The 15,771-nt window shown below is 36.5% G+C and overlaps 2 protein-coding genes across 3 annotated transcripts; one reads left to right on the forward strand and one right to left on the reverse strand.

Annotated features, from left to right (window-relative positions):
• Nucleotides 1-1,021: 1,021 nt before the first annotated feature.
• ppp1r14aa (protein phosphatase 1, regulatory (inhibitor) subunit 14Aa) lies at nt 1,022-5,344 on the reverse strand. Of its 2 annotated transcripts, none has more exons than XM_048186989.1 (4): nt 5,057-5,344; nt 3,480-3,557; nt 2,886-2,918; nt 1,022-1,652 (listed from the first exon to the last, which is right to left on the reverse strand). In XM_048186989.1, exons 1-4 carry the CDS (start codon nt 5,234-5,236, stop codon nt 1,488-1,490), a joined length of 456 nt encoding a protein of 151 aa, XP_048042946.1. In that variant the 5' UTR covers nt 5,237-5,344; the 3' UTR covers nt 1,022-1,487. The 2 variants fall into 2 exon arrangements, with proteins under 2 accessions (XP_048042946.1, XP_048042947.1); XM_048186990.1 differs by having other exon boundaries at nt 3,480-3,554; nt 5,057-5,343.
• A 1,548-nt stretch (nt 5,345-6,892) lies between these two features.
• On the forward strand, nt 6,893-9,053 carry LOC125266059. Its single transcript, XM_048186538.1, has 2 exons — nt 6,893-8,043; nt 8,137-9,053. Exons 1-2 carry the CDS (start codon nt 7,666-7,668, stop codon nt 8,782-8,784), a joined length of 1,026 nt encoding a protein of 341 aa, XP_048042495.1. The 5' UTR covers nt 6,893-7,665; the 3' UTR covers nt 8,785-9,053.
• The last annotated feature ends 6,718 nt before the right edge of the window (nt 9,054-15,771 follow it).

Here is a 15,771-nt window from a genome sequence, read left to right on the forward strand (position 1 = left end):
TTCTCATATTTTACATTCTGGTTCAATGTGGATTTATAAATGCTTATCATTTATCATCAAATTAGTTATTGGTGGTTGCTTTGTTTTAGTGCATAGAGCTCTTCTGTAACACTTCTTGAGTGAGTGAGTGAGTTACAAATTAATAAAATAATAATTTAAAAGTATGTGTGATCTTAATTCTGTCCTTGTGCAAGCAAGGCACTTTAACCCCAAGCAAGATTTCATTAGTGTTGGGAATCACTGGACTAGATTCATTTAGCACAGGGGTTTTCTTATTGTTCCCAGAGAGTCCCTAGGACTGCACATTTTGGATGTTTCATAAACATTATAAAACCCCCTGATTTAGCACAAACTGTGGAATCCCCAAGGCTCCTTGGATGAATGAATCTACTAAAACAGTGATTATTCACAAGTGGGCCAGACCTCAATATGGGGCCTCTGCAAACTTCTAGAGGGGCTCTAACAAGTCTTACATCTATCTTATATATATATATATATATATATATATATATATATATATATATATATATATATATATATAAATTGCTAAAATAAAACACTACAACAGAGGTACATATCAGCTTAGATAGGCCTTTGAATATTTGAATATTGTTTTGGACAAAAGGGGGCCTTGGAGTCAAAAAGGTTGAAAATCAGTGTACTAGAACATTCTATTATGACCTGGATAACTACGAATCTTTAGATTTTTTCCCAGACATTTTAGCCAGACATGTTTAGCTATAAAAAAAATATATATATTTTTCGTAATATTGCACTGAGCTGTAAAAACAATTAAAAAAAAACAGATATAAATAAAAGCCACACCAATTAATACCTGCCTTACTGTCATGCAGGCCTAGTTGTTTCGTCTGTATCTACAGATGAGAGGCACTATTGTAAAATAGTGAAAAGTGCACATCTCTGCTTCTGTATTACATCTCCCTCTGGTGGACGATACATTATAGCACACCTCAGATCAACGTAATGCTCACGTTCACCTGCCATTAACACCACACACAAATTCGAGTAATTGTTACTTTTATTAAAGATTTACCTTTATAAAATATACAAGTTCATAAACATTATTAAACTTAATAATGTCCATACTTAATAATATGTCCAACGACTGCTCAAATGTGGTACTTGCCTGTGATTTTTAACATGTGTTAAGTATATTATCATGAACTTACATTTGTCACCAGATTGAGCTTTAAAATGCATCTTACATACTGTTATTCAAACAAAAGCCAGTCATCAAGCAACAAAGAACCTGCAAACAAATTACTGCTACGGCATACATTTACCTAGCAGCAGTGATGGCAATTTTACAACTGAACACTATTAAATGAACCACTCTTATGAGCCTGTAAACAAACACCTCACAGTTACCGAGTTGCTAAACTAGTTGGATACTGCACATTGTGTGTGTGTCCTGAGTGTGTTAGGGAGCTCAGTCCAGCGACCGCAATTATCTGGACCAGATACAATCACAGTGTCTGATGTGTTGGATGTTGATGGTTGCCTCTGTGATGATGGATGTTGCCATGGTGATGTGGGTACGTGTGGAGACAGGGATGCTCAATTCCTTCATTCTGCAGCTCTTCCTGTTTATGGAGACCATGCAGCTTCTGCAACAGCTCAGCAATGAAGGCCTGAACACACACACACACACACACACACAGTTTAACTTTAATCTAGCTGTACCCACTTACAGAAATTGTGCTTAAAGGGATAGTTCACCCAAAAATGAAAATTTTATGTTTATCTGCTTATCCCCAGGGCATCCAAGATGTAGGTGACTTTGTTTCTTCAGTAGAACACAAATGATGATTTTTAACTCCAACCGTTGCCGTCTGTCAGTCTTATAATGCGAGTGAATGGTAACACAATTTATAAGAGTCTAATACTGTTCATTAATAGTAATCTAATTATACAGTTGAGGATGTAATTAGTAGCTAGTAATTAATTACTTTTTGGAGCAACTTACCCAAGACTGAGGACAACTACTGTAAAACTTTATAATACTTAAGATAAAGTGTTCCTATTATCTTAAAAAAATGGTTAGTGCCAAATACTGGTTATATAATAAAGTAGGTGGTAATGTTGTGTCATTATCTTGCAGGTCTGTTCCAAAATTAGAGGATGTTACAAAAAATTGTAAATATAAAATATATGAACTGCAGACATTCTTGATTAATCTACTGGTTGTTCAGCGTAAACTATATATAAAACTATAAATATCTTCTGCAGACTGTATGTGTATGTGTACCAGCCAGCAGATTCTATGTTTACTCCTAAGTCTCCTAATCTTTAACAATCAAACTGAAAATGGTGAGAATTGTGCCCTGGTATGTCTACCATGGGCTACCATTTTCAGATGTCAGTGTTTTGTGTGTGTGAATGTTTATTTGTAGATAAGTGCCACGTTCCTCTTTACTGATTCTCCATGATGTGTCAGCACTTCAGCACTAGCTTGCCAAGAGCCACACAATCTCCTGCACATACACGTACAGTAACAATCATGTACACACACTAATCAAAAGGCTGAAAGTGAACATTGTTAAAGAGCCCTGATAAAAGAATGGCTTTGTACTAACAGAGAGCAATAGGGGCAAGGGGAAAGAGAGAGAGAACAAATCATTCATTCATTGTGATCATTGTGAGAAACACGTGGAAGGGAGTGTCAGCCACTGCAGTGTCCCTCAGAGAGAGTGGGAGAGAGCGGGAAAGAGAGATGAAGAGGAAAAGTAACAAAGGATGAGAAAAAGAGTGAGGCCCATAGAGGGGTAATGAGGATCATTAGACAAAAAGATTAAAAAGAAACAAAAAAAAATGTTAGAACAGAGAGATGATGACAAAGAGATGGATTAATAGATGGAAAGTACCTCAGTGCTGCTAGTGCAGGTTTGCAGAAGAACCTGTAACACAAATGACAAATTCATAATTTCTAGTCATTTAAAAAAAAAAAAAGATTAATGACAACTGTGTAAACTAACATGCACTTGTACACAACCAGTAGAGAATATAAAGCCTTAAATGGTTCTATATTGTAGGGCATACAGACAAATTAGCCTATATGTGATTGGGTCTCATTTCTGAGAAGAAGGGGTCCCTGCAAATACTCAGGACAAGGGACATGGTATAAAAGCTCTGGCATTCACCATCATCTAAAATTAAAAATTAAAATGGCAGGCTACTGCCCTCAAGGCTTCATGGGGGATACAATCTTTAAAAATGGGGGGGGGGGGGGCTTTTTTATTTTTAAATGCATTTCTCCTTTTCTATAGCTTGCTTTTTAATCTAGTTGTCTAAAAAACCTGGCATTGTATATTCTGAATATTATTTATTTATATTATTTAAATTGCTTTTGTTCCTTTTTTCTAACTTACTTTTAAAAGCATCTGCTAAATGCATACATTTTAATATGGCAAGACATACAAGCATAGGATGTGGTGTGAGAGAGAGGAGGATTATGGGACCTGTAGTTTGTGTGTTCGCTCTTCATCACTTGGGAGATCCAACAAATCATCGATGTTCACTTCATCTGGCATGTCCTCCAACATAAACACAAAAAAACAAAAATCAGTAAGGGTGCTAAAAGCATCAACTGTTTGAGAAATGTCAACAACAAAAAAAACATAGTAGGTATGAGAATTTAAAAATGAAACACTGGAGAAAGTTGTACTATGAGAAGCTATAAACATATAGGCCTAACTGTATAGATAACTACATAAAGTCCAATGTAAGACATGTAGCTCCAACAATCACAGCCAATAGGACAATTACAGCACTGGATCTCATTTGTTTATTCCACTTCACACTATATCTTATTGTTTCTCCACTTTTCAGCAGCCTATGGTTTCAGTATCTCAGAATATCTTCAGTCTCAACATTCCATAATCTCAGTGGGAAACTTTTGTGTACACATGAGCTAAACAGCAAATCGAGATAACAGATCACATAACACAACTCCCAAGAGACATCTCTCTGTCTCATACTGTGGGACAGCGTCTCACAAAACACACAGCTTATGTTTGAACTTCCTGCCTGTTGCTGCTACAGACTGTTTCTCAGGGGTGCCCATGTAAGGTAGCGATAAAACCAAGTGTTCCCCCCTGTATTTCAGGGATAAAAAGTAGAACCTCCCCAAATACCTCCAGAGGCCTGGTCCTCCTCACCTTTTATGGGCAGATAACTTATGTATCTAACTTTATCAAACAACTAATAATGGTTTGTCAGATGTATTGTTTTGTCAGGCTATCGTTTATAAACTTGAGACTCACAGAACAATGTCTCCTCTCAGTCCATTTAAAGGTGAATAAGGAGATAATTGCAAATAACCTGGCTTATATAACCTAATAAACCTGGCTTTATTGAAAGATCGAATATTATTGGATCTTCGACTAATTTTTAGTTCCTTTTTTTCCCTCTTTTGTAAGTCGCTTGGGAAAAAAAGTGTCTAAATGCAAAAATGTAAACATAACATTTTCATTTGGGAAAATGCAAATACAGACTTTTAAAAAAACAGAATTTTGTTATCAACATACTAATATTAAAATGCAGAAGCAATCTTTCATTTACACAGAGTGGTGTAAAATATTTCAGAATTGTAGTTACTCATACACATATAAGTATCTCATTCTCATTCTTATGGTACTTCTGTCTACAGGCACTTTTTAAAATCAAAATACCAAACGATGGTCTATGCATTCATGTTTATGGACAAAATAGTTAGGCTAACAATACAACTGAATTGCCAAAAAACTGCATTTACCATAAGAAACATGAATTTATAGAAGTGCAAAGTAGGTGGATATGCTTCTTTCTTTTTTTTTCAACCGGACAGAGTTCTGTGTATACGTTTGTGGTCAACTTTTTAGAGAAGGAAATGTTACACATTCAGCAGGCAAACATTGCAAAATAACGCATGAAAGCAGCATGTACGGTGCTTTCGTTCATTTTTCCATCAAAATCGACTCGTTTTTTCAGAATTTGATGAGATTCTAGCTTCAACACTGCACTAGCTACACCTATGAGGATGAGCGTGGACACTCACCTTGCCCTCGTACAGCTTTTCAAGCCCTTCCTCGATCCATTTCTCCACGTCTAGCCTTTTCTGAAGCTGTTTGCGATTGTATTTTACCGTGACGCGCGCTTGTCGCTTATGCACGTTCATCCCGTGCTCTCGAGCAGTTTCTAAATCCGGGGAATGACCGGTATGTATCTCCTCAGCCATGTTTACAAATGCCTGTGCTTGTCTATAAGAATGAGCGCGTGGAGGAGCGCGCGGACAGAAGAAGCTGAACGCCGAGTGACGCGCGCTTAACTTGATTGGAGGTACAACGTCAGACGCTCGTGGATTTATGGGGTACATTAAATGTAGAAATAGAAAAATATATATATTATTTTATGAAAAGCCCAGAAGAAGAGTTGAAAAAAATAAAGACGCGCTATTATAGTTTTACTAACAATTTTTCAAACTATGGCCCCTTTTCTCTAAACTCTACACACAAAACCACAAACGCGTACACAACATGCAAAATATCACACACCTCTTGAAAAAGCAAATACTTCATTCAAAACTATTTTAACTCATTGTATAAACTACACACGGATGTGAAAATTGTAAAACTCTACCGTGTCTTTTCTTGTTCATTGTGCAGTGGAGAGCACAGTTTCTCATAGCACTAACACGTACATGTGCACAAACACTTTATAATATAGCCTACAGTATGTATGCACAATTGATGAACTTTACAGTTATTGAACTGAAGTGAATCAACATTGAACTGACTTGAGCTGAATAATGACACTATTGGCTTGTTGCTTTACAGCAGAATTTGAATTTGATACTATTGTGAAGCTGCATTGAAACAATCTGTATTGTATAAAGCACAATAGATGACAACATATTCAGTATATATTTACGAAATAAATGCAAGTGAACAAATTACAATATTTCACAATTGCTAAAACACATTTCTTGAAACAATCACTCATTTTCTCAAAACATTAAACACAAATCCAAGTCTTCAAACTAATTTCACAAAACTTCTGACTCTTATGGCAAAATCAAACAAAGCTTTCAGATCATACACACATTAAGCAAAATATAAACACATACAGATCATTCATTAGACACTACATTAAAAAATGGAAAACACAACATCCAGAACATGAGGTTACAGAAAAAAAAAAGTATATTGTAACACAGTAAACACATTTTGCCATTACATAAAATGTATAGAAATTACAAGTAATGTGAATTTAAAGTATACTGTATGTACTGCAAGTACAGTATTATATTCAATATTATATAGTATTGAACATCTGTATATACAGTACAGTACAGTACATATGCAAACATACAGCAGTCTAAATGCAAATGACTAAAAGGTCAACTCTAAATGAAAAGCATGATACAGTACACACACACACACACAAAAAACAAAAACAAAGTTCAGAGTCAGTGAGAGATTCATTCTGCTTCAGCATCACGTCTTCATGTTGGGTCCGGCCTAAATCAAGTCAAGTCACCTTTATTTCAATTACAATTTATACTACACAGATACTAGTCTAGTCTAGTCTAGTCTAGTATAGTATAGGCAAAATGTGTTTACTGTGTTACAATATACTTTTTTTTTCTGTAACCTCATGTTCTGGATGTTGTGTTTTCCATTTTTTAATGTAGTGTCTAATGAATGATCTGTATGTGTTTATATTTTGCTTAATGTGTGTATGATCTGAAAGCTTTTTTTAGTATAGTCAAAGCAGCTTTACACTGATAACAGGTACATGATGATCAGTAATGCAAAGAGGGTTCATTTTGGCTGTACAGCTCTAAAAGAAAATAGTGTCATTGTTCAGCTGAAGTCAGATCAGTGTTGATTCACTTACATTGTAAAGACCATCAATTACAGTTTTTTCTGAATGCTTAAGCGCTAATCGTGATTCTTGTAGCACAATTTCTAAAACTATTAATACGTATAGCAAAACCACTCACTGAGTTTGCAAAACTAAAAGCACAAACACTGTTTTGCACTCAGTTTGCAATTTTGTAACACACTTTGCAAAACTGTAGGCACAATTCACTGCACAACACTCTTTTTGCAGAACTTTAAACACAACTCACTTCTTACACTCAATTACCAAATTTCCAACACACTCCTAGCAAAATTATACACATGTATGGCTATCATTAACACTATTTTGCCAACTGTCTGGCACACTTTCACATGTGAAAACTGTTTTAGATAATTAGTTCACTTTGCAATCAGCCTAAGCACTATAAATAAGCCACAGGTAAGCTGTCTGTGTGGAGTACAATGGAAGGAGCAGTAAGAGTGAGAAGAGTGAGAATCAGAGGAGGCCGAGGAGGCCGAGGAAGAGGACGTGGAGGTGAAGAAGTTGGAGGAAGAGGACGTGGAGGTGAAGAAGCGAGAGGGTTAGAGGAAGTTAGAGGAAGAGGACAAGGAGGAGCAAGAAGAGGACGAGGGGGGGAAAGAGGAAGGGTAAGAAGAGTAAGAAATAGAATAACTGATGACATCAGAGCTACAATAGTGGACCATGTCATCAACCATGGGATGACCCTGAGGGAAGCTGGCCAACGGGTTCAGCCTAATTTGAGCCGCTACAGTGTGGCAAGCATCATTAGGACATTTTGAAATGAGAATCGGTAAGTACTTTGTAGCACTGCCATACTCTAATGAGAAACACAACAGTACCATACATGCAAAAATACTGAAATTGTTACTTTACAGAATTGCTAGACGTCCAGATGTTGGGGGCAGAGGAAGAATGTTCACTCCAGAGCAAGAGACCCATATAGTGAACATGGTGATTGCCAATAATGCAATAAGACTGCGCGAAATACAACAGCGCATAATTGATAATGACACCATCTTTCAAAATATACACAGTGTAAGCATTTCTGCACTAAGTCGTGTACTTGCGCGCCACAGAATAAGAATGAAGCAAACTTACAGAGTTCCTTTCGAGAGAAACACAGAACGTGTAAAGCAACTGCGATATGACTATGTGCAGGTAAGCTATAGTGTCATTGGTTCTGAATTTGGAAGTGCATACTGTAGTGCTGTGCATGGGCCTGATGTGTTGCATTTGTTTTGTCTTGTCCAGAGAGTGATGGAACTAGAAGCAGATGCCATGGGACATGAGCTACTTTTTGTAGATGAGGCCGGTTTTAACCTCAGTAAAACCAGGAGACGTGGCAGGAACATTATTGGACACCGTGCCATCATCAATGTCCCAGGACAACGTGGTGGTAACATAACCATGTGTGCAGCTATAAGCCAAAATGGTGTTGTTCACCATCATGCAACCATAGGCCCATACAACACTGCACACATTATTGCATTCCTGGACACCTTACATGACATGCTCACTGTTCAGAGACCAGAGCATACCCGATATGTCATCATATGGGACAATGTTAGTTTCCATAGGGCTGCTTTGGTCCGCAACTGGTTTACAGACCACCCATCCTTCATGGCACTCAACCTCCCTCCATACTCTCCATTTTTAAATCCCATCGAGGAGTTCTTCTCTGCCTGGCGCTGGAAAGTGTACGACCGTCATCCTCATCAACAGGTAGCCCTTTTACAGGCAATGGAGGAGGCATGTGGAGATATTGAGCAGGCATCATGTCAGGCCTGGATACGGCATTCAAGGAGATATTTTCCCCGGTGCCTTGGACTGGAGGGTATCGCATGCGATGTGGACGAAATTTTGTGGCCGGACCCAGAAAGACGACATGATGTAGGCTGATTGTCTTTTTTTTTTCTTTTTTTTTTCTGAAATTACTATTTTGTGTTCTGACTTTGTCTTGGTTTTGATGAGTGTGAATAAACACCAGTACTTGAAGTTTGGATCCTTGTATGTTTACATGACACTATGACAAAAGTATGACCTCAAATTGACATCTGTACACAGAGAAAGCAAAAGCCAGATGTGTTTTGTATTCATACCATCAGTGTGTAGTTGGCACATTGTGTGCTTAGTAGATGATGGCTTGTGTTTACTGTTTGATACGAAAACACCATTTTTACGAAGGTGTGAAGAGTTACAGTATTTCACAATTGCTAAAACACATTTCTTGAAACCATCACTCATTTTCTCAAAACATTAAACACAAATCCAAGTCTTCAAACTAATTTCACAAAACCTCTGACTCTTATGGCAAAATCAAACAAAGCTTTCAGATCATACACACATTAAACAATATATAAACACTACAGATCATTCATTAGACACTACATTAAAAAATGGAAAACACAACATCCAGAACATGAGGTTACAGAAAAAAAAAGTATATTGTAACACAGTAAACACATTTTGCCATTACATAAAATGTATAGAAATCACAAGTAATGTGAATTTAAAGTATACTGTATGTACTGCAAGTACAGTATTATATTCAATATTATATAGTATTGAATGTCTGTATATACAGTACTTACATACTGCAAACATACAGCAGTCTAAATGCAAATGACTAAAAGGTCAAAGAAAACTCTAAATGAAAAGCATGATACAGTACACACACACACACACACACACACAAAAAGTTCAGAGTCAGTGAAAGATTCATTCTGCTTCAGCATCACGTCTTCATGTTGGGTCCGGCCTAAATCAAGTCAAGTCACCTTTATTTCAATTGCAATTTATACTACACAGATACTAGTCTAGTCTAGTATAGTATAGTATAGTCAAAGCAGCTTTACAGTGATAACAGGTACATGATGATCAGTAATGCAAAGGGTTAATTTTGGCTGTACGGCTCTAAAAGAAAATAGTGTCATTGTTCAGCTGAAGTCAGTTCAGTGTTGATTCACTTACATTGTAAAGACCATCAATTATTATGTAAATTACTGTAATTATTTTCCTCTATAAAGCAGTTCTGCAGAAAACAGTGATGTCATCATCTAGGCTAGTTTAGTTCAGTTCTCATCCTATAATGTCAGCACTGTCAGATCAATAATATTGTTGAATATTATTGAATATTGTTGAGGACATTTTCCACATCACAGGCAATGTCGTCTCTTGCCAGGCAAAGGGAAAAACCTGTGCCGGATCCAGCCTTGACAGCCTTGTCTCCACACCCCTTGCTCTTTCTCCTCATCATCCTCTTACACATACTCTTCCTCCTCTACTTTTCAGATTTTTCCATCTATTGTTGGTATCATCATTCAGCACCTGTGTCACCTGTGCACTCTGAACTAACCTATATTTTATACAGTTGATTTGATCACATCATTAGAAATAAGTGTGAATAATTTTGAGTCATTGTGTTTAAAGGATGACAACTGAGTTGTAGTTGTGTTTAACTTTTGCCACATGTATTTACCATTTTGCAACACAGTGCAAAATGTGTTTTAGTGAGTAAGAATGTGTTTAGAGTTTTGCAAAAAGAGTGGATGAGATTTGCAAACAGTGTCTTAACTACCTGAACTTGTTTAAGGTTTTGCCTACAAAGTGACTGATTCGACAAATGGGTTTAGGCCACTGAGCATTGGGTTCAGAGAATGGGGTTTAGTGTTTTATCAATTGTGAAATACTGTATGTATAGTGTTTTCACACATAATCATTGAGCGTAGGTAATTGGTAAAAGTTTGAATGGCATGTGTTTTCCAAAAGAAAACAAGAGCTCTTCGTTTTGAATGGTGTGTCTTATGTAGAGAACTGTATTTAGCATTTGGCAAAAAGTTTGTTTTACAGTTGTAAACAATTGAATGTCAAGCATATAATGTGCTTGCAGTTTTGCAGAATTAGTCTGAAGATTAGGCATATGAGTGCCTGAGTGGACCTCACCCAAATAGCAACATCGTGCCGGCCCTGTCACACGCAGTATGATGATCTGGGCTGCTTGTGGCGTGGAATGATGGCACTTGGGCGGACCGCTCCTGGTTGCCAGGCCATAGCAATGCCACATGTCAGCCAAGAGCAAAGAACTAAACCAGAACTGGACCTTATCTGAGCCATATTATTTAATCATCTTAGCATTAACAAGCCTGTTAACAAGCAGAATCACTGAAGGAAAGAAAAGAACAGAAGAAAGAGACAACTGACTTCAGCAGCCTTAGATGAAATCAACTGAAGATGAAAGAAGACATTAAATCTCTCCAGATTTCAGAAGAGGATTAAACAACTCCTCAAACAGCAGCTTCACATATTACTAACCAAATTGACTTTATTTCTGTACAGAAGTTCTTATTGAGAATTAACAGTTAAGTAAGTTTGGCATTGGGCCAAACAAAAAATCGCCACTAGTTGGTGGGCCAGAACATAGTTACGGATCCCCGGACATGACATGCAGGAAAAAAATAGTAGGCTTAACGATTTTCTATTTCATTCCCTCAATTTACTAAAACGTGTGCACGATTTAGTAAATCGAGGGAACGAAATAGTAAATCGTGCGCACGATTTAATTTTTTTTCGTGCATGTCATCAGAGGTGGGTAGAGTATCCAAAAACTGTACTCAAGTAAAAGTACAAGTACTTATAGAAATATTTACTCAAAGTAAAAGTGAAAGTAATAATCCTAATAGTTACTTGAGTAAGAGTAAAAAAGTATCCAATAAAAATCTTACTCAAGTAGCTCGTTACTAGTTACTTTTATATATATATATATATATATATATATATATATATATACACACACACAATAGCATGTTATTTAATGTTTATTATTTAAATAGATATTTAATTTATTATCATAATTAGATATCTTTGCAACAAACAAACATAGAAGAGACAAGCATTATTTCTAGCATCTGTAACCCGAATGTATCGTTACTATATTAATAACGTATACAGCTAACGTTACATTTTAAAGAAGAGGGAAAACTCTTTACATGTGCTCGCGCTCATATCTGAACTTGACACAAACAATGATCAAATACACATTGACGGATCTTCTTCGGTCTGTTCTCCAAAATGTAATCAAATGTATATTTCAGCAGGCGCGTGTAAACTGCTTAACTGTGTCAACGCAAAGCGTTCATTTTCAAGACGAACAGGTCGCTGGCGCCGCCATTGCGCAATAGTATATGTATAAATTAATGTATAAGATATATGCCCATAAAAACGGTAAAGAAATACTACATACTTTTGTTATAGTGACGTAATAATCTGTTTGGTTGTAAAATGTCGGCTATTGGCTGTATCATGAAGTAAAATCAAATGAAATCGATAGGCCTACCTGTGGAATTGTTCACAGACAGCATACGCAGCTCAACTAATAAAGGTCTTCATCGCTGGCAAACAATTGGATGCATTTGCAGATTTGCTTTTAATTGACTGTAGGTCCACTGCCACTTCATCCGCTCCGAGTGAGAAACCGCTTCAAACGATTCAGCGCGTGCAGGAACTGAACAAATCATTCAAACTGATTCGCGAATCAATTTAGACAGTTTTGCCAACTTGTTTGATCAAGTCTTTGAACAGAATCGACTCAAAAGAGTGATTCATTTGTGAATGGGGCATCGTTCATGAAAAAAAGAGACAGCGCGCATGGAATAAACTACGCATTTCTTAACATTTACAGTATTGAATTAAAATAAAGTAACGAGAGGAACGTTGCCCATTGTAGCGAAGTAAAAGTACAGATTTTTCATTACAAATGTACTCAAGTTAAAGTAAAAGTACCCACATTTCAATCTACTCTAAAAAGTACAAATTTTCCAAAAAACTACTCAAGTACATGTAACGAAGTAAATGTACTTCGTTACTACCCACCTCTGCATGTCATGTGCGGGGCTCCGTACATAGTCAAAGGATAATTGATGAAAAAAATGCAACTAGAATTGCCTGTGACAGACTGTTAGAATGTCTTTTGTAACAAGTGAACTGTTACTCTGTGTAATATCCAGTAGTATGACAGTCATTAACAAAAAGTCACATTTGTGTGGCGGTGTCCGGGTTTTACACTGGATAAATTAATAAAGCAGAGTAGTGACACGTAACCTGACATGTATCTTCATTCACCAACTTGCAACACAGACCTCTTGCTAAAACACAAATATGTGAGAGATGCGGAATGGATAAAAACAACTCAAAAAATAAAAGAGGACTTGAATAAGCCCTTTAATGGCATGTTTGAGTCATGCTCTTAATGTTTTATTTCCTTTTTTCATATTGTGAATAATAAATGTGTATCATTTTAATTTACTTGTTACACAATGGAGCCTAACTTATTGTAATAATTATTTTACGTAGCCTACTTTTACACTCAGAATTATTCCTTGGCATCCTCACTAAACTGCATTTATTTTAAATGGTTTGCGTGCTGGAGGTACACTATTACGTCGTGTGCAGAGTGATGTTAACATTTAAGCTAGCTGGTGAGAGAAAATGGCACTATCAAAGAGTCTAAAGAGGAAAGTTGACAGTGAAAATAGGGCATACAAAGAAGAATGGAAAGCTATGCATTAATCCTACCTACCTTTTGTGAATGCAAAGCCGCTGTGTCTTATCTGCAACAAAGTTGTTGCTGTTTGCAAAGAATTAGGGACCGTTCACGTCGCGTCTAAAAAACGCGTGGAAAGCTTGCTATGCAACCATGAACTGCACTCTCCAGGCAGATCTATTTCAGAACCCGCCACTATCAAAATAATCTGGCCGTGGGTGCGGACCAGATATTATTGCTTTAGGAGATCTCAATAGCAGTCAATTTTGTTCCTTTTCAAGATCTCAATGACTGTCAGTTTTGTTTCATCACGAGATTTCAATGACGGTCGGTTTTGTTCCTTTTTGAGATCTCAATGACAGTCGGTTTTGTTCCTGTGAGATTTTAGTGATGGTGGGATTTGTTCGGTTACGAGAATTCAATGATTGGCAGTTTTGTCTCATTATAAGATTTTAATGATGGTCGATTTTCAGTGTCAGTCAGTTTAATTTGGTTGCAAGATTTCAATGCCAGTTCATTTTCGTTACGAGATTTCAATGATAGTTCATTTTCGTTACGAGATTTCAATGATGATCAGCTTTGTTCAATGAGATTTCAACGACAGTCGGTTTCGTTTCATTACAAGATTTCAGTGACGGTCCATTTTGTTCTTTATGAGATTTAAATGATGGTCAGTTTTGTTCCTTTATGAGCTTTCAGTGAAGGTCGATTTTGTTCCATTGTGAGATCTTGACGATGGTTGTTTTGTTTCGTTACAAGATTTTAATGATGTCAGTTTGCAGTGTCAGTTGGTTTAATTTGGTTACATCATTTATAAAATGTTGTGCAGAAACCATCCTAAATTTGATCTTACGATCATTTCTCAGATGTGCATATGTGTGATTCATAGAATGAACGTTCACAGAAAACAAGCGTACGCCTCTCTTTCAGATGTGAAATCTATAAATTGTAAATGATCTTGAACTTGTGTGCAGCTGAATGGTTTTAGTTCTCCGCATTGTAAACGACACTTAATTAATGTCATTTACAGATAAAAGATCAACAGTCATCATCCAAATCCTTTAATTTGGAATGGTGAACTGCAAGAATATAGCTTAGATTTCCAAAAACCTGCAGCAATCTGACAAGGAAAAGTGCGTACGTCTGCTCAGACCCTGACGTAGCGCTAAGCACTTTTCAGTCAGTTTAGTTCCTTTACAAGATCTCAATGTTTGATGGTCGGTTTTGTTCCTTTACGAGATTCCAAAAATAGACATTTTGTTCTATTACAAGATTTAAATGACGGTCAGTTTTGCTCCTTTAGGAGAGTTCAATGACCGTCTAGTTTGTTACATTATGGGATCTCGATGAAGGTTTATTTATTTTTTCAGTTTTGTTTCATTACGAGAGTTCACCAATGGTCAGTTTTATTTCTTTGTTCCTTTACGAGATTTCAAAGACAGTCGGTTTTGTTTTTTTACGAAATTTCAACGATGGTTGATTTTGGTCCTTTACTAAATCTCAATGACAGTCAGTTTTGTTCCTTTACAAGATCTCAATGTTTGATGGTTTTGTTTTGTTATGAGATTTCAATGACGGTTAGTTCTGTTTCAGTTATTCATTACGAGATTTCAGTAACGGTTGGTTTTGTTCGGTTGCGAGATCTCAATCATTTTCATTTCGCTACGAGATTTCAATGACAATCACTTTTGATCCTTTTAGGAGATCTCAATAGCAGTCAGTTTCTTTCCTTTACGAGATTTCAATTACTGTCAGTTTTGTTCCTTTACAAGATTTCAATGACAGTCTGTTTTGTTCCTTTATGAGATCTCAATAATGGTTTTGTTTCATTACAGAAATTTTTCATTTGTTTATGAGATTTCAATGACGTCTGTTTTATTAGGTTACGAGATTTCACTAACGGCCATTTTTGTTCGGTTGTTCAGTTTTGTTCCTTTACAAGATTTCAATTACAGTTACTTTTATTGTCAGTCGGTTTTATTCAGTTATGAGATCTCAATACAGTATGCTTTGCTCTTTCACAAGATTTTAATGACAGTTTTTTTTTGTCCCATTATGAGATTTCAATGATGGCCGTTTTGTTCCATTACAATGATGGTCGGTTTATTTGGTAATGAGATTTCAATGACTGTTGGTTTTACTGGGTTATGAGATTTCAATGAAGGTCGGTTTTGTTCCTCTACGAGATTTCAATAACAGCCGGGTTTTTTTCCATTACGACATTTCAGTGTCACTCAATTTTGTTTCATAAGATTTTAATGACAGTTGGTTTTGTTCGGTTACGAGATTTCTATGATGGTCAGTTTTGTTTGGTTACAAGATCTCAGCGATGGTCATTTTTATTCTGT

Source organism: Megalobrama amblycephala, linkage group LG4 (genome assembly GCF_018812025.1).
Source record: "Megalobrama amblycephala isolate DHTTF-2021 linkage group LG4, ASM1881202v1, whole genome shotgun sequence".
Lineage (NCBI taxonomy): Eukaryota > Metazoa > Chordata > Actinopteri > Cypriniformes > Xenocyprididae > Megalobrama > Megalobrama amblycephala.